This window comes from Callithrix jacchus, chromosome 3 (genome assembly GCF_049354715.1).
Source record: "Callithrix jacchus isolate 240 chromosome 3, calJac240_pri, whole genome shotgun sequence".
NCBI classification, from domain to species: Eukaryota; Metazoa; Chordata; class Mammalia; order Primates; family Cebidae; genus Callithrix; species Callithrix jacchus.
Window position 1 is genome coordinate 182,483,607 of NC_133504.1, and position 20,784 is coordinate 182,504,390.

General features: G+C 41.2%; 1 protein-coding gene across 9 annotated transcripts in view; it reads left to right on the plus strand.

Annotated features, from left to right (window-relative positions):
* Nucleotides 1–19,139, plus strand: part of HS3ST1 (heparan sulfate-glucosamine 3-sulfotransferase 1) — a 45,984-nt gene extending 26,845 nt beyond the window's left edge. Inside the window, exons 2-5 of one of the 9 annotated variants that reach the window (XR_013533540.1) lie at nucleotides 3,118–4,183; nucleotides 5,781–6,575; nucleotides 10,206–10,311; nucleotides 18,218–19,139. Coding sequence is in view for 2 of the 9 variants with exons in the window: in XM_035294052.3 (XP_035149943.3) it covers nucleotides 3,226–4,149 (924 nt within the window). In the remaining 7 variants the exon portion in view is untranslated. Of the gene's footprint in view, nucleotides 1–3,117; nucleotides 4,489–5,780; nucleotides 13,485–18,217 lie in introns of those variants that run through there. The other 8 variants (XR_004741076.3, XR_013533536.1, XR_013533539.1 and 5 more) reach the window with 8 other exon arrangements.
* Nucleotides 19,140–20,784: the final 1,645 nt, after the last annotated feature.

Below are 20,784 nucleotides of genomic sequence, written 5' to 3' on the forward strand. Positions count from 1 at the left end.
GAGGTCAGGAGTTCAAGACCAGTCTGGCCAACATGAAGGAGGCCCTTTGTGCAAATGGAGGTCCTGCCTTTCTTTCCCAAATGCCATTGGGAAGTCCAAATTACAAAACCACAAGAAGAAGTTGGCTCCCAATGCCCACAGTGTGTATGTAGTATAATACAGGTTGTACTATATTTAGATATAAATATAGGTGTGCATACATTTACATACACATACACAAACACATATATACTTATACACATTTTTATATATACACATACAAGATATGCATGGTGTATATTTGCGAACATGATGTGTGTGATATACAGCATGTATGTGTGCATATATACATGTATGTATACATGTATGTGTAAGACATTAGCTACTTTAATTCTCTATAAGCCTCAAATATTTTTGAATGAGAAAGCTCTAGACATAGTAAATGTATTTTTAGACAGCATTAAAGTATGAACAAGGAACTTTTAAGCTACTTAACTTCCCAGTGTGGTGCTGTTGTTTTCTTTCAGAAAGGACAAACTGTATTTACTTTCTTGTCTATTGTCTGCTGGTAATTCCCCTTCAGGAAAGAAACTTCAGATGTACACTACACTAACCAGAATGCCCCAGGCTCAAGTGGAAGGAGCATAAACAGTCAGATAATATGGATTTCAGATCTGGTCTCTGCCTCTACACTTAAGTATCGAATAATTTGGATCTGTTGTTCCCTGAGACTGAGCATAGAACTGTAAGATGGGGATAGCAATGCCCAACACACAGTGTAGCTTTCTAAAGGGTAATAGTCCTTCTCTCATTGGACCCACCTGTTATACCTGCACACACACACACACATGCATGCACACACATACAGACACCGGCAAGCATGCACATACACTTAAACATATACTCACATCTCAGACCTGTGAAAGCCAAGCACAGCTGGTACATTTGATCGAACCACATGGGTGACTTGAGAGGGAAATGAAGTTTGACTGAACACCCTGAAACCATCAGTTGACTAAAGCAACTGGCCCATTAAATTGGGCTTACCTCTCGGTTGAACCAACCTGAAACCTCATCAGACTTGGCTATCCTTTCTAAGGCATTTTTGATTTTTTCTTAAAGAGTTACATCACTGATCTCTCAGGTCCCTTCTCTAATACATTGTGGTTCTCTAAAGCCTTCCATCTGTTTGATTACTTGCTCTTTAATAGATGTTTTTTAAAGCAGATAACACAATATCTGAGAAAGGTGGATCAGCTGGTTGATCATAAAAATGGATGTCCTGGAATTTGTTCTTCCTTTATTCATTCTAGACAAGTCTTAAACTAACGAAGTAAATTTTGAAACTACCATACAAAAGGTGGTGAGTCCTCTTGATAAAGAACATTTTTACTAGCTTTGTAAATCCCATAATCCCCAAGCCAGGCTTGTCTCTTACCCCTCCCTTAATGTGTTTAAATAGAGATGACTTAAGTGAGAGCATCCCGTCTCCTCCTTTGGGGAGAATGTGAAACACAGATTGATGAGTATCAGCTCTTTGAAAACATAAACCTTTGTCTGGTCTGTCTTGTGGAGCCCAACAGCATCTAGGGAAGCAGTTCCTGTGTCCTTGAGAGACTTTACTTCCTAAATGTTATAAATCTTCAATAGGTAAAGAGGAGAACTTTTGTGGAAAAGAAGTGGTTTGTGGATAAAGAACACCGAGTTTAGAGTTTTGAATTTGGAGCTCTGAATTTTGGAACAGGTTAATAGAATTGTGTCCTTAGACAAAACTGCCCTTTAAAAATGGTGGTGACATCTACCCTGCCTTCCTACCTTAATGTTGGGTTGTAGTGACAATCAACTGAGCTGAGTATAAGGCCACATTATCAATAGTAAAGCTTTGTACACATGAAGGCTTTTTGTCCTTTGTAGTAATTTCACTTGGTGATCCCTCTAAGCCTATTTCAAATGTTTCCTCTACTGTGAAACCATCCCCAATTATTTCAGGCAAAATGAATGAACACTTGTCTTTAGAGAACCCCACCTAAATTACAATCATAACATATATCACCCTGATGCCTATAGCCATGTTGCAATGATTAACTTTTGCCAATTTCCCACTGCAATACAAACCACCTCAAAACTCAGTGGCTTAAAACCACAATCATGCATCTTCGCTCATGAGCTGGGATCACTATGTCTCTCATCCTCCCCTTGGGACCATGGACTAGCCAGGACATAGTTTTCTCATGGCAAAGGCAAGAGTGAAAGAGGGCGAGCAAAAACACCCAAAGCCTCTTGCGGCCAGATTGGGGACTGGAGAGTTGTCACATCTGCTCACATACTAGTGGTAAGGCCAATTCAAGGGTTGGATACAAGGTGAAGAATTGGGACTAATCATAAACTCTTTCATACGAATTCACATGCTCTGTTAGATTAGGAGCCCCTGGCTAGAAAAGTAGGGGGCAGAAACAAAGCCTATTGCTATATCTCCTGCCCTCTGCCAGGGACTGTTGGGTAGCAGATATTTTATTGACATTTGCTGAGTTCCAAAGGGTCTTCCTAATCCTTTCCTTCACAGCAAGGATTAGCACGCTCTGACTGGAGGGCCAAACCTGACCCTTTCCCCAAGATCCAAAAGGTTGAGAGGTTCCTAAAGCTGTCACCCCAGATCAATGCCTCCAACTTGTACTTTAACAAAACCAAGGGCTTTTACTGCCTGTGGGACAGCGGCCGGGACCGCTGCTTTTTATGCAGCCGAACAGCTAAACATATAAATGATCGCATAAAATAACAATACTAAAAAGGAGAATAATATTTAATGACAGGTAGAAATTACATGAAATTTACTCAGTGCCCATAAATAGTGTTCTTGGAATACAGCCACACCCATTCCCTTGCTTGCTGTCTGTGGCTGCATTCCATCTCTAATAGCACTGTTGGAGTTGGAGTTGGCATAAAGTATGTCCCTTATAGCCTAAAGCATTGTCTCTCTGGCCTTTTGCAGAAAACGTTTGCCCTCCGCTCCCGTGTAGGACAAGAAACTGAGAGCCCCGGGGAGGTGAATATAGCCCTCGCTGCAGAGTGGCTACAGAGTTGCTAGTTGAATGACCCCGCATTTATTATATGTTAATATCTTCCCTTTTTGTCCCCTAGTAATTGAAGGCCTGAGACGCCCATGTGCCACTGATTGGAAGGCTTCCCTGCTGCGGCGCTTCATGATCCAGCAGCGCGTGGACCAGTGAAGCTGCGGTGGTGTCCAGCATGGCCGCGCTGCTCCTGGGCGCGGTGCTGCTGGTGGCCCAGCCCCAGCTAGTGCCTTCCCGCCCCGCAGAGCTCGGCCAACAGGAGCTTCTGCGGAAAGCAGGGACCCTCCAGGATGACATCCGCGAGGGCGCAGCCCCAAACGGCTCTGCCCAGCAGCTGCCGCAGACCATCATCATCGGCGTGCGCAAGGGCGGCACACGCGCGCTGCTGGAGATGCTCAGCCTGCACCCCGACGTGGCGGCCGCGGAGAACGAGGTTCACTTCTTTGACTGGGAGGAGCATTACAGCCACGGCCTGGGCTGGTACCTAAGCCAGATGCCCTTCTCCTGGCCGCACCAGCTCACGGTGGAAAAGACCCCTGCGTACTTCACGTCGCCCAAAGTGCCTGAGCGAGTCCACAACATGAACCCGTCCATCCAGCTGCTGCTCATCCTGCGAGACCCGTCGGAGCGCGTGCTCTCTGACTACACCCAAGTGTTCTACAACCACATGCAGAAGCGCAAGCCCTACCCCTCCATCGAGGAGTTCCTGGTGCGCGACGGCCGGCTCAACGTGGACTACAAGGCCCTCAACCGCAGCCTCTACCACGTGCACATGCAGAACTGGCTGCGCTTCTTCCCGCTGCGCCACATCCACATCGTGGACGGCGACCGCCTCATCAGGGACCCTTTCCCCGAGATCCAAAAGGTAGAGAGGTTCCTGAAGCTGTCGCCTCAGATCAATGCCTCAAACTTCTACTTTAACAAAACTAAGGGCTTTTACTGCCTGCGGGACAGCGGCCGGGACCGCTGCTTACATGAGTCCAAAGGCCGAGCGCACCCCCAGGTGGATCCCAAACTACTCAATAAACTGCACGAATATTTTCATGAGCCAAATAAGAAATTCTTCGAGCTTGTTGGCAGGACATTTGACTGGCACTGATTTGCGATAAGCTAAGCTCAGAAACTTTCCTACTGTAAGTTCTGGTGTACATCTGGGGCGGGGGGGAAGAATTTTAAGAAAGCATTTAAGGTATAATTTATTTGTAAAAATCCATAAAGTACTCTGTACAGTATTAGATTCACAATTGCCATATATACTAGTTATATTTTTCTACTTGTTAAATAGAGGGCATTTTGTATTGTTTTTCATGGTTGTTAACATTGTGTAATATGTCTCTATATGAAGGAACTAAACTATTTCACTGAAAAAAAAAAAAAAAAGCTTTTTCTGGAGACGCTATCTTTTTTTGAATATAATTAACTTGCCCCCAACTCAAAATAGCTGTCTGTGTTACACTCATTGCAAAATCTAGATTCTTTGTTACTTAAAAAGAAACATGTTTTTCATGGCTGTTAAAATCCTCTCTCCCCTCTCTCTTTTCTGCATTTCTCTTTTTAATTTTTAATGTCTCATTGTGATCATCGGATTTATTATTACTTAGATTGTAAGATTTATCTCCTTGGAGATTCCTTGTCATTTTTGGAGGTCACAGTTTTACCCATTCCTGACTTAGCAGGTAGCTGAATGTGGGTTTTAGCCACATGTAAACTTCAAATAAACAAAGCAATATTCAGGATGGAGAAGCAGTTAGTAACTGGCTAGAGGTCCCCTGGGATCCATCTTGGCCTCAAAGTATATTTGCATATGCTTCTGATATCAGCAATGGTGGCAACCTACAATAAAGAGGATTAAACCCTCGGCCTTCAGAATGATCTTGGGCCTGGGTACTTTGCCCCATGTGGCAGCTGGCCTCCAGAAAGCCAATAAGAATAGAAAAGAGGACCTGCAAAATCTGTGTCTTCCTACTGTAGTTCTTTGAAAAGCTGACTAGAAGGGTCGTGGTCTTTTGCTTAGTCTGAAATTCTGCTTATTTCCGGAAAGATCCACTGGCATTATAGACATATATTCTATATGCATTGAGACATAAATATGTGTATGTTTCAAAGTCAACTCTAAATTTGGAGTCCTGAATGTGAAACAAAATTTAAGCTCCCAAGGGTTGAAGTTAAAAAGAGAAAAAAGCAGAGTTGAGGGTAGCCTGTAAGAGAGCCACTGTAGTTACCCCTAGAGAAGAGGCTGGAGTTCAGTTTTACCTCTGCCCCTGAATAGTCAGGTTGTTGGAGATGGTCACATAGACTCTTCTGAGCCTCAGTTTTTTTGTGCATTCTTCACACAGTCAGCTTTTTGCAGAATTAAACACATTGGACATTTTAATAAAAGTAAAACATTCATTATAGTTTAAAGAGAAAATATAAACAACCAAAATAATCTGGTTTTCAGGCATAGTTTATGCCTAAGGAAAATGACAGAAATGGACATAATTAGTCATCTCCTACACTTAAGAACTCATTGAAATTTCTCCAAGCAAACCCAGGAGGAGGAAATAGGCTCAGAGAACATGAGAAACTTGCCCAAGGTCACACTGACTATAAGCTCAGGTTTAGAGGCCATTTACAGCCAAAGCACAGGTTATTTACGTATTTATTTTTTATGTAACCTTTTCTGAACTCAAAAGGAAAGCCCAGACTCAGAGCCAGTTCTTCCTGACCTGACTTGACATTTCTTTCCAGGTGCCAAATATCTTCCATCCTAAGAGGTATGTCCCAGCTACAGGAAGGGCAAGAAGAAGCCTGCATTTTTCTCAGCAGTGTTATCAGGGAAGTGAGTCACCTTGGTATGTTTCAGCAGCCCCAGCCTGACCTGACCTTAGCATGGCCTGTGCCCCACCCTATATCATGCACAGAGAGCAAAGAGGATGCCCTCCTCTTTAGAATCTATTAAAGTTGTCATTAAACCATCGTCTCCCCAGAGGAAGTAGCAAAAATATTTACAGCAGGCTCCTGGCGGACATGGGACTTTTCAATAGGCAGAGAGCCTCCCTCGGCAGCACATCATTGGATCTTGCTTTTATCACACTCGTTGAATTGCTGAAGAAATAAGAGGGCCCAGAAAGGTTAAGACAAGTTTCCAAGCCTGTTCACAAATATGGTGACTGAAAGGAAAGTGCAATGAGAGTCTCTGACTCTGAAGAAGATATTCTTTGCAAACTGCCTGTAAGTTATGCGCCCTAACAGGGATGGTCTAGTTGAAGCATGAACTGTTGGTGCAAGAGACGGGGATAGGAGTGGAGGAAGACAGGACCAGCACATGGAACATAATCTAGCTATTGGGGCTGGCATCATCGATGGAGGGGATGGTCCAGTATCAAATGATCAGTGAATATAAATTTGTTATTTTTTATTTGGGGGTGCAGAGTTGTGACTAAAGGAATGTTCAAATGAGTCTACCATGAGCAAGGAATCAGAGGTCCTCGTAGCAACGTCTGCTCATTCATTTTTGGTACAACCCAGCCAGTCCTTGAAAAGGTAAGAAGCCATCACTCCAGACGTACCCAAGGTATTTATTAATAGATCTCACCAATCACTGTGAAATTCAAAAGAGGCCCTGAAGTAGACCCTGACCTGTCCTGATAGAGCCAAAATGCAGTGACTTGGGAGCTTAATAGGCACGGATCCCTCCCATACATGCCTCTTACCAATTCCATTAACAGAGACAGGTGCCAGCCTGATATAGGTGGTTCCTTCCAGAGAGGCAGCTGAGAGCAACTGAGCCAAGCCTCAGCTATTAGATTCAGAATATTCACACACATGGCATTCCAGAGTCAGAACAGCCCCTCCTGGAATAAGATAGGGTCAAAATCCTTGTGACACCATTTGGTTATCAGCTCACAGCCTGAAAGTTAGCGAGGTTAGGAAAAGTGATGTGCCTCTGAGCACAGGGCACTTTACTCCTTCTGTCATGGAAGGCTTACCCACCTGAAAGGAGATGCAGGCAGGGGAGGCCGATGCCCTGCGTGCCTGCTGCTTGCAGGGGTGGGGTCATAGGTCACCATTATTCATTAAACTTGTACTTTCTTGAGCCCCTACCATATGCCCAACTTGGTATTCAGTCCTCAAGAATATAAAAGGAAAGTACGGCAGGAACTAGTAGTCAATAACTATTCGCTCTGGGTTTTAATAAAAATACACTGGGTCTTGCCATGCAAGGGGAAAGATGTGGCTGTGTATGGTCTGGGCGGGGTGGTGTGTTTCATGGTTTGGCATTCAGTTCAGCAACATCCCTGAGAGAAATTAGCTAGCCCCTTATGGAGAAGAGGAAACCGAGATTTAAAAAGTGGCCCTGACCTCAAATCATTTTTTTCAGAAGAAAGGATTCTTGCTCACACCAGGGAAATAGTCCAGAAATGGGAAATGTTGATATCACATATTACAAGAGCAGGTGAAAATATCAGAGACTCTTTCCAGAATGTCATTTGTCAGAAATGCTAAGCGATGGAGAATCTTCCCAGAGGTCACACAGCAGAGCAGGTCACTTAATTTGTGGGCCACAGGGACCCTGACCTTCCTATGGGAAGGCTTCATGGTGGGATTGCCACAAAGCTGGGGCATGGATGACAATGGTGTCACCAGAGGAGGGCATTCTGAACAAGGGAAGCTTTAGTCATCAAGACAGTGGTCATGGGGAAGGGCTGGGGGTAGAGGGTAGAGGGAGGCAAGAGATTTGTCTAAGTGGCATGCCAAATGTGCTCAACTCAATGAGAGGCTGCTGCTTTCCAAGGCTGGAGTGTTGGACGCTTACTTAGCAGGCACCCATGTGTCTTTGGCTCCTGGCAGCTGTATCTGTTGCATAAAAATAACTATACTTTATCACACACCTGCCATGTGCTTGGTAATTCAGATACGTTGCTTCTAACCAATATAACGACTCTGAGAATTAGAAAATGGGCTACTAATTTTAAAGAAAAGGAAACTCAGAAATTAAAGGGCTTGCCCGTGTTGATAGAGACATTCTTCTTACAAATGAAATGTTGTCTCCAGTGTCTTTACTCTGCTTTTTTTTCAGTCCATCTATTTGTGGGCAAGTGGAGGAAGACATAAAGCATATGTGTCTGTCTGTTAGGCAGAGCCTGTAAAGGAAATTATGGAAATCTAGGTTTTGGGTTTGGACAGTTAGGGTGATGCCAAGATGACCTTCAAGCAAAGCAGTGGCCGGGATTTGATGCAACGGAGACGTGATAAAACATGCTTCTAACTGGAAGCAGCTGATTTAGGAAGACTCAGCCTGAGCTAAGGCCAGAGCAATATAACAAAGTTCTCTGAACAGCACACTAGGCAAGAAGGCCAAAGCTAAGGACATCATCCTATTTAGTTGCCTCACTGAAGTGTTTTGATGTAGGAAATTACCTTGGTGCTTTCGTTCACCCCGACGTTAAGACCTTTACTCCATTTTGCCCAATTTCCCAGTTAGATCACAGGAGAGAGAGAGAGAGAGCCAGAAGACCTCGGTGTACATCCTAGCTCTACCAATCACTGGCCATGAGATCTTAGATTCAGATTCTGAGAAACTCAATTTCCTTCTTGATAAAAATGGGCAGAGAATGTACTTTACTCCGTTTTGGGGAAAACTCAAATTCAATGAGATAAAGTAGGTAAAAAGTATAAACTCGGTGCATATGTTACTTAGTGGTTAAAAACCTTTGGGACTTTAGGAGACAGACCAAAACTGCTTTTGAACCATTCTGCAGATACGCACTATCTTTTTCCCTCCTCTGCTTGTTTCCCAGCTATGTGACTATAGCTATTGGTGTTCACACTCCATCCAGATCTCACTTACCAGGACATGCTCTCAGCCCCAGCTGCGACAAAGGTTGGCTTTTGGTGGCTCACCCTGTACTATTTTCTGAAGGATTTCCCTTAGTTGGCAGGAGTTTCCTCACCTGAAGATGCCTGGGAAGTGTTGTTCACCCCACTCCCCTGCTTTCCTAAGGTTGGGGCATGACTGATGATTGATTGACCAATGTGGAATGGAGCATGGGGGTATTAGGTTAACAGTCCACCCTCATTGCCTCTGGGCAGGACAACCTCTGGTGCAACTCATGCTCAGAGCTCCTTGTGAGATCAGGCTGAGGCTAGACTTGCCCTGAAATGCTACTTTGCTTATTTCTTCCCAAACTTTATCCTTTTCCCACGTTACCTTCCCCATTTCTTCTGCTACTCTATTCTCAGTAAATGTGCTTTTCAAGAATACAGGAATCCCCTCCTCAGGCTTTGCCTCTGGAACATCCACTCTAAGATCTTAACCTTGTATGTATGTTTTCTTCTCTCTGTATTTTAAATGTGTAATATGATCAAGCCACGGGTTATTAGAATTCTTCCAATTAAATGAAAGATAGCAGAGAATGAGTCTATTTTATTGGCTAGCAAATAGCAAAGTGTTAAATACAATCATGGATGAAATTATTACCAGTAGTATGCTCATTTCTTGGCTCATCAGACTACCAACATGTATAATGCATCAATATCAAACTTAAACTCCACTTCCATAAAACAATTCTGAGCTCAACAAATATGAATACGTTGCTTCATCTTATGTAGCAATGTCTTGTACTTCTATTGTTTGATAAATATTCCACTTAGAACTAGTACATGGATATCTCTTTCTTTGATTGCAACCCTCTGGCACTTAACACAGTGCCTGGCACATGGTAAGTAAGAAGTATTCAAACCTGTTTGTAGATTGAAGGGTAACTCTAGACCAGTTGTCAGTTTTATGTGAAAGCCCCTCCTACCACATCCCAGCCTCATGATCTGGCCTGCCTCCTGGAAGTACCCTCTCTGGCCCAGACACTGGTAATATGCTGTTTTATTTAATCTTCACAATCCCCAGAGGAAATAATCAATACAAGCTTCCTGTGTTTGTTTACCATTAGATCCCCATCAAATAGTAACAATACTTGACATAAGAGCTGTAAATACTTACTAATTAAACAAATGATCCTAATTCCAAGCTCTTCTTCTGGCATACTGAAAGGAGCTCTGACCTTGGACTCTGAAGACCTGAATTTAGTAGTTTACTTCTCAGCCTTTTTCACTGCTATGTGACCTTGGGCAATTTCCTGAATTTCTCTGAACTTCCAGTATGTTTATTTAAAATAGGGATGATGATACCTTCTTCACAGAGATTCTATGAGGATTTTATGGAAAAGGAACAATGGACAAATACAAAAGATCACAATCTCAGAAACTCTCCAAATACGTAAAAGTAAGTCTTTCTAATTCCTAGTTAGCTGTCATGGCTGGTGTCATCTTCTATAGAAAGTAAACAATTAGTAGTCATGTGTTTATTAAAATCTAAGTAGTATCTTATTTAACCTTCATATCAACCTGTGAGACAAATGCTACTATTTTACTTATTTTATACATGGATGGGCAACCAAGGCACAGAGACGTTAAGTAATTTGCCCAAGGTCACATGGCTAGTAAATGGTAGAGCCAGATTTGTTCCCTGCACATTCTCTTCATAAATAGAATGATTTGCCTCTAGGCTATAATGTCTTACATTGCAAAAAAGAATCTCTTCTCTAACATGTCTGTTCATAGAAAGAGTTAGAAAACAAAAAAAAAAGGCAACGATAGATATCAGAAACGTAATATAAATATTAGTGAAAAGACTGTGACAGGCAGAATTCTAGTATGGCTCCCAAGGTTTCCACCCACTGGTATACAAACCCTGCATAGAGCCCCTTGCCTTGAATATGAGCAGAAATTATAAATAAGATGACTAATTGACTCTCCTGGTTAGAGGACTTTAAATGGCAAAGGTGATGGACTACAATGACATTGTGTTATGTAAGACTCCAACTTAGCACACTGGGAAGATCCTTCTACTGACTTTGAAGGCCTCCCCTGCCATGTTGTGAGTGGCCTTTCAGAGGGTCACATAGCAAGGACTGCAGTGACCAGTAGTAGCTGAGAGTGTCCCCAGCCAATATCCAACAAGAAAGCAAAGATCTCAATCCTCTAGTTTCAAAGACTAAATTTTTCCAACAACACGGGAGCTTGAAAAAGGGCCCCAAGCTCCGGAGAAGAAAGTTGTCTGTCTGAAATCTTGATTGCTGCTTGGGAAGGTTACAGAAGATATCGGATGTGCTTGAACTCCTGGCACGGGGAAGTGGAGATTATAGGTGTATATTGGTTTAAGCTGCTACATTTATAAGCAATTTGCTAAGTAATAGGTAATTAATCCAAAGAGTGACTCTATTATCTAGTCTATTCATCTTGCCTTATGTTTACTCTTCTGTATGCTCCCTTGAAAACAAAGAAAATATATGGATTTTTGTTGCCCAAGGGATGCATGCCCGTTGTATAATAACCAGAGCCTTTTAGCAAGATTATTGAGAGATGACAATTGTCAACATTTTTATTAGTATTCCTTGAGATTAAAAAATACATATACACAACAGCAGCTCCATCAGTTGATAGAGTTGAAAGGAAACTTAGAGGTCATTTTAGCCAAACTTCTTGTTTTGCAGAAGGATTTGAGGCCTGGGGGTAGGTAGTGGCAGAATCCAAGGGAGAACTCAGAACTACTTCGTAATGTCCATCACACTGCATATCTGTTGTCTAATCACTTGCTCTCCAAGTGAAGGTCGTTGCTTTCTGTGGAGAACACTGTGCCACACAGTTCTCTTTATAAAGCAGATACCCAGCTGAGAGTTGAAGTCATGCTCCTCATTTAGTAGTGATTTTGGTGCAGCAGGAAAAACAGTAATAGCTAAACAGACTGGTGTTGCAGTTACCTGAGGCTATATAACAAACCACTCCCAAATTTTGTGTATAAAGAAACAACTTACTGCCCCTTACGTTTCTGTGGATAAATTGGAAACATCTGGGAAAGTCTTGCTTGGGGGTTTACCTGGTTGTACTCAGGTGGTGGCTAAGACTGTAGTCATCTAAAGATTAACCTCATCTGGATGGCCAAGATGGCTTCATTAATCACATTTGGGATGACTACAACACCTCCCTGTGGCCAACTTGGGTTTCCTCACAGCATGGCCGACTTAAGAGTTATTGGTGGAACTTTTTATATGGTAGCTGGCTTTCCCTAGAAGGTTCCAAGAAACCAAGGCAAAAGTTGCAAATGTTACATAGTGAAACTATTGCCACATTTTATTGTTTCAACAAGGCCAGTCCAAATTCAGTGTGGGAAAGGACCACATAAGAGGCAGAATATTACAAGGCGTGGTTCACAGGGGGGCTCTCTGTGGAGACTAGCTTCCATACCTGGTTGTTCCTTGACAATAAAATGGACAGAACACCTGCTTAATGGTTATGTAGTCATACTTAAAAAGAAAGATTAATGTAGGTATAAGATTTCAGGATATTAGCGTCCATTATACAAATGTAAGTTATCATTATTGTAATTCCTTGGGCTTGCTATGTAATTTCAACTATTTTGACCTAAAGGATGTGACCAGTTCACTCCTCTTTTGCTCCTATGTGATGAAGATTAAGTGATTTTGCGTAAATCGATTTATTCTACAAGTAGAATGCAGGCGTGCACACTGTGTTGCTTCCCTTGAATTTTCCTATGGCTCAACCAAACCATGTGAAGAAAAGATGCACTTGAACAAATTACAGGCTCGAGTTAGCTTGGAAAAGTTTGCGTTATATGAAACCACCAAGTTTGACAGACCTGCAAAACCTCTTAGACAATTTGTCAGACATAAAAGACTATTGCTGAGACATTTAACACTGGATATTAAGAGCTGTGCACGGCACTCAAAAGATAATATGTGGCACACTCTATTTTCACTTTCTTTAATTTAGAAGTTCTATCATTAGTAGGAATTTACATTTTCCACACAACTAAAGACTGCACCTAGTTTTGATTTGCGCTTCAAGTATCCAATTTGGCTGTGATTTACATTTTCTTCTTTGTTTATCTGTCTGTTTTTCTCTCAGTCAGAAAACTAAGTTTCAAATTTTGGCATCATCACTTAAAATCTGGGTAATGCTGGGCAAATTTGATTATTTCAGAGGGTCAGTTGGCTGATATGGTAAATGGGACTATGGTTTTGTTTCAGGAATTGTTGTGTCTCTTGAAGGCTTTGAGCAGAGCCAGGCATGCAGTAGATATTGAACACATACATATTCATTGATCTTCTAATACACCTTTTGTTGGTGGATTCAAAGGTTCTGTAAATAGGAATTCACTCGTGGTAAAGAAACTAGTTCAGTTATCATTGCACCACCATGAAAGTCAAGGCCAATACATCTAAAAATCAATGATATTTTATTGTGCCTATAATGGTAACCATTTACATAAGTCCAAATCATGGGAAAATGTGATTTAGTGATACAGTAAGAACTATGTACAAATGCTCCTTGACTTACAGTGGAGTTATATCGCAATAAATCTGATGTATTGAAATATCTTGATAAGTTCAAAGTATTGTAAGTCAGAAATGGATTTAATACACCTAATCTATTGAACATCACAGATAAGCCTAGCCTAACTTAAACCTGCATAGAACACTTACATTAACTCGAAGTTCAGCAAAATCATCTACCACGAAGCCTATTGTAGAATGAAATGTGGAACAGCTCAGGTCATTTGTTGAATATTGTACTGAAAGTGAAATACAGAACGGTTTTATGCATACCTACTGCTAGCGTATACAGCTGAAAGCACACTGGGCCTGAAATACACTTGAAGCATTGAACTGAAATTAATTTTTGAATGATAGGAGTGCCATAGCAACAGGGTCATCAATTTATCTCTCTTTTAATGAAGCTTAAGAAGAGCTGATAGAAGGCACTGGAACAAGAACACTTGTTTATGGGTCGGCAGCAATAGTGTTCTTCAAGACAATACCAAGTGTCAGTTTGCCCCAGTGAGCACATGGCTGAGTGGGACCTACTGCTCACTACCACTGCTTAGCCTTGCTAGAGACTATCTTACTGCATATCACTAGACCAAGAAGGTATCAAAATTCAAAATCTGAAATATGGTTTCTACTGAATTTGTATTGCTTCTGCAACCACCACAAAATCAAAAAGTAGTAAGCCAAATCATTGTAAGTTGAGAATCAACTGTATGTTGGTCTTCATCTTGTTCTTGACATAGAGCTTCTAAAACCCTTGGAATTGCCTAAGGGATAAAACCTTTAAAGCATAGAAAGGAGCCTTTTGTTATTCAGAACAAGTCCTTTTCAACCACACCTGGGTTAACATTGATGAGATGACTTTTGTCAAACTCCTAGATAACCACAGGATGGGAGGAAGTTGCCAGGGGAACCAACCACGTGATTAAAAGGTCTGAACTTGCAGCTCTTGCTCCCACATTCCCCAACTTCTGATCATTTATTGAATATTGAACTGAAAGTAAAAAACAGAATGGTTTTATGAGTACCCACCACTAACATATACAGCTGAAAGCACACTGGGACTGAAATATGTTAGAAGCATTGAACTAAAATTAATTTTTGAATTTTTGAATGATGGAGATGCTACAGCAACCCCAGGAAGCAGGTGAAGAGGGGCTGAAGATTGTTTATCACCAGCAGTTAATGATTTAATCAGCCATATCTACTTAATGAAGTGACCATAAAAACCCAAAGGACAGAGTTGAGAGTTTCCACGTTGATGAAGATTTGGGGGTGCCAGGAGGGTAGCAAGCCCAGAGAGGCCAAGGAAGTGCTGCGCTCCTTCATCCTGCATCATCCTGTGGCGGAAGGTGGAAGGGCAAGGGAACCTGAGAGCAAGCGAGTAAGATATGCTGAACTCACTTTTAAAACAAACCCACTCCTGTGACAGCTATTCCACTCCCTTGATAATGACATCAATCCATTGCTCCAGGCTGAGCCCTCATGACATATTCACCTCTTCCAAGGCCCCCCCCCCACCTCTCAACAGTGGAGATTAAGTTTTCAACATATAGATTTGAGGACATATTCAAACCACAGCATTCCATTCTTGGTCCCCCAAATGTGTGTTCTTACAATGCAACATACATTCATTCTATCCCAATAGTCTCAAAACTCTTAACTTGTGCCAGCATCAGAAGTCCAGAGTCTCATCTAAATCAAGTATCAGTGACACTAAAGGCACGATTCATCTGAGGCAAATTATTTTCCATCTGTGAGCCTGTGAAATTAACAAGTTACACAGTTCCAAAATACAATAGTGATACAGGCACAGACTAGACATTCCCACTTTAAAAGGGAGAAATAGACAAAAAGAAAGGAGTAACTGGTCCCAAGTCCAAAACCCAAGAGGGAAAACAACATTCAATCTGAAATCTGGAGAATAATTTATGTTGACTCCATGTCTTAAATCCTGAGCACACAGAGGGTGGGAATTCGGCCCCCAAAGTCTCAGGCAGCCCCACAGCTATGGCTTTGCTGGGCTCAATACATCCAGAAGCTGTCATGACTTAAAGTCTTGTACTTGCAACTGCAGGGTTCCTAGAGCTGCACTCTGGTGGCTTTATGGTTCTGGGGTTATAGGGGCTGTTCCACTCTCAATAGGCTTTGCACTAGTGGGTGCTGTCTGTGGTGTCTACTCCTGTAACAAGTCTATGCCCCCAGACCATCCAAGACATCCTTTGAAATTTAGATGGAGGCCATCTTGGCCACATAGCTGTTGTATTTTATGTGTCTGTAGAATTAGAATCACATGAGTTCTTCCAAAGTTTATGGCTTGTAATTTTTGGAGCAGTGGGTAAACTCACACCTGAACTCACCTGAGCCACAGCTAAGGTGGCCAAGGGATGCTGGACCAGAATTCAGGTATCCCCAAATTTTAGATGTCACAGGGCAGCAGATTCTGACATTCCATGGGCACTTCTCTGAAAATCTTGCCCTTAAGTTTCTGGCTTGCCTGGAATATCTCTGAAATGCTTCCAAGAGCATTCTCTCACTGTCTTCCTAAATGGAGCCTGGCTTCCTTCTATCCATATTAATCATTTTAGCAAATGGTCACTTGGCCATTCTATTAGTGTTCCCTCTCAAGCATTTTTTTTTCCTATTCCTGACATGGCAAGCTGAGCATTTTCCAAATATTTTTATTCTGCTTCTGTTTTAATGATAAATTTTATCTTTAAATCATTTCTGACTTCTCTCACTTCACTATAAGCAGTTAAAAGTATCCAGGCAGGTCCTTCAATATTTAGCTTAGAAATATCTTCCTCCAGATATCTTATGAGATTGGTGCAGATGTAATTGTGGTTTTTGCCATTGGATGTAATGACGAAACTGCAATTATGTTTGCACCAATCTAAGAGTTCATCACTCTTACTTAAATTGCACCTTCCACAGAGCCCTTGAGAATGGACATAGTTCAACCAAATCCTTTGTCAGTCTATAACAAAGATAGGCTTTATTTCCATTTCCAAATGCATTATTCCTTGTTTCTGTCTCGGACCACATCAGAATGACTTTTACTGTCCATATTTCTACCAACATTTTGATCATGACCATTTAAGTAACCTTTAAGAAGTTTCAGACTTTTCTTACAGCTATTCTCTTCTGAGTCCTTCCCACAACAGCCCTTAGTGCTCTGTGTGTGGCCATCTAGGCTTTTCATAGCCTGCACTTCTAAATTGTTCTAACTTGTGCACATTCCCCAGGTCTAAAGCTGCTTTCCCATTTTCAGGTATTTGTTACAACAACAACACCACTTGTTCAATACCAATATTCTGTCTGAATCTATTTTATTTTGGTATAGCAGAATACCACATACTGGGTAATTTATTATTTTTTTTATTTTTATTTTTTTTTTGAGACAGAGTTTCGCTCTTGTTACCCAGGCTGGAGTGCAATGGTGCAATCTCGGCTCACTGCAATCTCCGACTCCTGGGTTCAGGCAATTCTCCTGCCTCAGCCTCCCAAGTAGCTGGGATTACAGGAACACGCCACCATGCCCAGCTAATTTTTTGTATTTTTAGTAGAGACGGGGTTTCACCATGTTGACCAGGATGGTCTCGATCTCTTGACCTCGTGATCCACCCGCCTTGGTCTCCCAAAGTGCTGGGATTACAAGCTTGAGGCAACGCGCCCGGCCTAGGTAATTTATAACAAACAAAAATTTGTTTGGCTTATGGTTCTGAAGACTGGGGATTCCAAGAGCATTTGAGAGCCTTCATGCTGTGTCATCCCATGGAAGAAGGCATGTGGATGAGGGTGGGAGTGAGAGCATGAGGGGGACAAACTCACTTTTCTAATAAATGTACTTCTGTGATAACTAACCCACCCCCTTGATACTGAAGTTCATCTACATATGAGAGCAAAGCCTTCATGACCTAATCACCTCTTATTAGGCCCCAACCCCAAGCATTGGGGATTGAGTTTCCAAAATATGAATTTTTTGAGATACATTCCAACTCTAGCAAGTATCTCCCATTTGTCAGTTTCTGAGTTGTATCTTTTGTAATACACTTGTGACGGTATGTACAGCACTTTGCTGAGTTCTATAAGCTGTTATAGAACATTATTAAACCTGAGAAAGGGGGTTATTGGAACCTCTGAATATGTCCTTACAAAGTCAGAATCCCTAATGACACCTGAGAACATGTTATTGACTTTTGAAGCTGGGGCAGTCTTGTGGGACTGAGACCTTAGCCTATGGGGTCTGATTCAATCTCAGGACAGTATCAGAATTGAGTTAAATCATAGGACACTCAGCTGTTGTCTGCCAAGAATTTAAAATTATCTTGGTGTGAGGAAGAGAAAAGCACACATTGGATGGCCATATGTGAAATAGTGATGTGGAAGTTGAGTGAGTATAAAGAAAAACAATTTGTTTTATCCTGTACAACAAACAAACATCATTTTAAAAATAATTATCAGAATAATGAAGATCATTTTGTTTTTCTGAAATATTCCAATACTGAAGAAGAAAAAGGTAGACAATTTTCTTGTTCTTTCTTCTTACACAAAGACAGATGCAGATGAAAGGTAATTTTCTTTAAAAAGTTCTACTAACTAGTTGAGAAATTTACTTCTTTTTCTATAGATAATTGTTAACTGTTTTTCAAGAATGTGAAATGACTATTTTCAGTTATCTATCAAATTTTTTCGTTTTGCCAAGGTAGTTCCTTTAAATTCAGTTTTTTTTTTTCTCTCTCAATGCAAACAGCCCTACTTATTATTATTTTTTTTTTCTAGAGAGGTGGAGGATGGCAAGACTGAAAAGGGCACAACGAATTGTAAAGGTCAAGAGATATCTCAGCCTCACCCATCTATTTATTAAAATCCAACCTTACCTTATTCACAATTGTCAAAATGTAGAAACAACCCATGTCCCATAACTGATTAATGAATAAACAAAATGTGACATGGTACACAGTAGAATATTATTTAGGCAAGAAAATATATGAAGTTCTGATACACATTGCAGAAAGGATGAGCCTTGAAACTATTATGCTAAGTGAAATAAACCAAACATAAAAGAATAAACCTCATATGATTCCACTTATATGAAATATCTATAATAAGAAAATCCACAGAGCTAGAAAGTAGATTAGCAGATACCAGGGGCTGCCAGGGGGAGGTGGGGAGGGAGGTTGGACAATGAAGTGTTATTGCTTAACAGGTATAAATTTTCTGTTTGGGTTGTGAAAACGTTTTAGAAATAATGGTGATGGATACACAACATTTTGAAAGCAATTAATGGCTCTGAATCATATAATCATACACATGAGGTTAAAATGGCAAATATGTATATTTTACCACCATGTGAGTGTGTGTGAGAGTGTGTGAGTGTGTGTGTGTGTTTCTGTGTGTGTCCCCAAACAGGGGAAAACATTAATCTTAGGTTCTATGTGAACTTTGTATTTAATTGCAAGCAAGTCAACTATATTCTTGATTCATTTGTAGAATATGCATAAAATCTTCTAAAAAATGGTAAATCTATGCATCACTGTTGCATGACAATTTCAGTTTCCAATTGCTGCATTATTTATCAGTTTATAGATGGGAAATAAACATGATACTTAATGTGAAGCAGACCTAATTACACCCACTTTATATGTGCCTAACTTGTGACTTAGCTTTAAACCAAATAAATCATTTACACTTATAAGTTAAACTACTGCATACAGAGTTTTCAATTTCTCCTATCCTGAGAAGTATATTATTGCCTCTCTAAATCATGTTGTTCCCAATCTACCTGTGAAATGTCCAGCAACAGAACCTCACAGTGAACGCACCATCAGTCGGCAATTTCCAGGGTGGACATTAACCCCTTGCCCTCTCAGTTCTGTTTAACAAAAATTCCTGATCATGGGGTTGAACATAGCTGATCAAACTGGAGTAAGTACTAAATAGATGTGCTCTTTAATAGTAAAAAACAGATAGTATACTTGAGCGCTAATAAAATTAACCAAAAGAATACATCAGCAAGGAGTGAGTGTACTTTCAAATTCTTCTTGTTTTGTTTATCTCCGTCAGGCACACAGGCTAAATTCAGCCGGTATTACTTTGCTCACATGCCAATTTCCTGCTAGTCTGCAAGTGAAAAAAATTCATATAATTGAAAATAATACGGACTATATTTAATGTTACCTAGAGAAGATTTGACACCTTAGACTTTGATTTGATTCCTTCAATAATAGTTTAGCTCTTTAAAATAAGTCCTGGGCAACTGGGCATTCTTCTACTAGAGGAGAGTAAATATTGGAAGTTCAAGGGATTTGGGGGCTGATCAAGAAATGATTTACGATCCTGACAGGCTGTAACAAACAACAAGCTTGATGGGACAGTATTTGGACAGGGTTGCATATCAGGAAAGGTCCTTAGAGCACGAGACCATCCAGTGGTTTTAACAACATTCCGGTGATATTAAACAGCAAGGCTGGGTCAGAAAGCTCCCAAGGGTAGCAGCTGCTCCTTCTGGCTTTGTATTTACAAGACCCTATCTTAGCAATGGGTAACAATTGTCTGGTGGTGCTTCCCAGAGTATGCAAAACAAGCAGGCTTCAAATGGCTTGTTTGGGTTATGTTTTAAATAATTGGATATGCAAAATATTTGACTTTGGAGCGAGTGGGCTTTTGAGCTCGGGGTCTCAGCCTTCTGCAAAGAAATAAGCAACCCAGTAGCCAATACATAGAGGCCATCTTCGACTCACTTATATAAACATAAGGAACTACAGTGTCTGCCTTACCTAAGAATGGATTGTTCATCTTCAAGTGGACTGCTGTCAACTCAGAAGATCCATCAAATGGCTTGTATTAGTTTTCTATTGCCACAGAAACACATTACTGCAACTTAGTGGCTTACACAAGACAAATTTATTATCTTACCGTTCTGAAATTTGGATGTCCAAATTCGGGTCTTAGTGAGCCAAAATCCAAGTGTTGTCAGGGATCTGTTCCTTCTGGAGGCAATGGGGAGAATGTTTCACACAGTCTTTTCCAGGTTTTAGAGCCCATTCTCATTTCTTGGCTAGTGGTCTCACATCAAATCACCTTCCTTCAGACTCTTGAATCACCACTTCTTCCCTCACGATTCTTGTAATCACATTGGATTCACCCAGATATCTCCTCATTGCAAGATTCTTACCTTCATCACACTTGCAAAATTCCTCTGCCATGTAAGGCAACATATTCAGAGGTTCTGGGAATCAGAATGTGGACATCTGTGGGGACATTATTCAGCCTCCCACTGGGTGCTGGGGAAGACACAGACTCCAGGTCTGTGAGGAGCCTCAGGTTCAGGACACAGATAAAAGGAA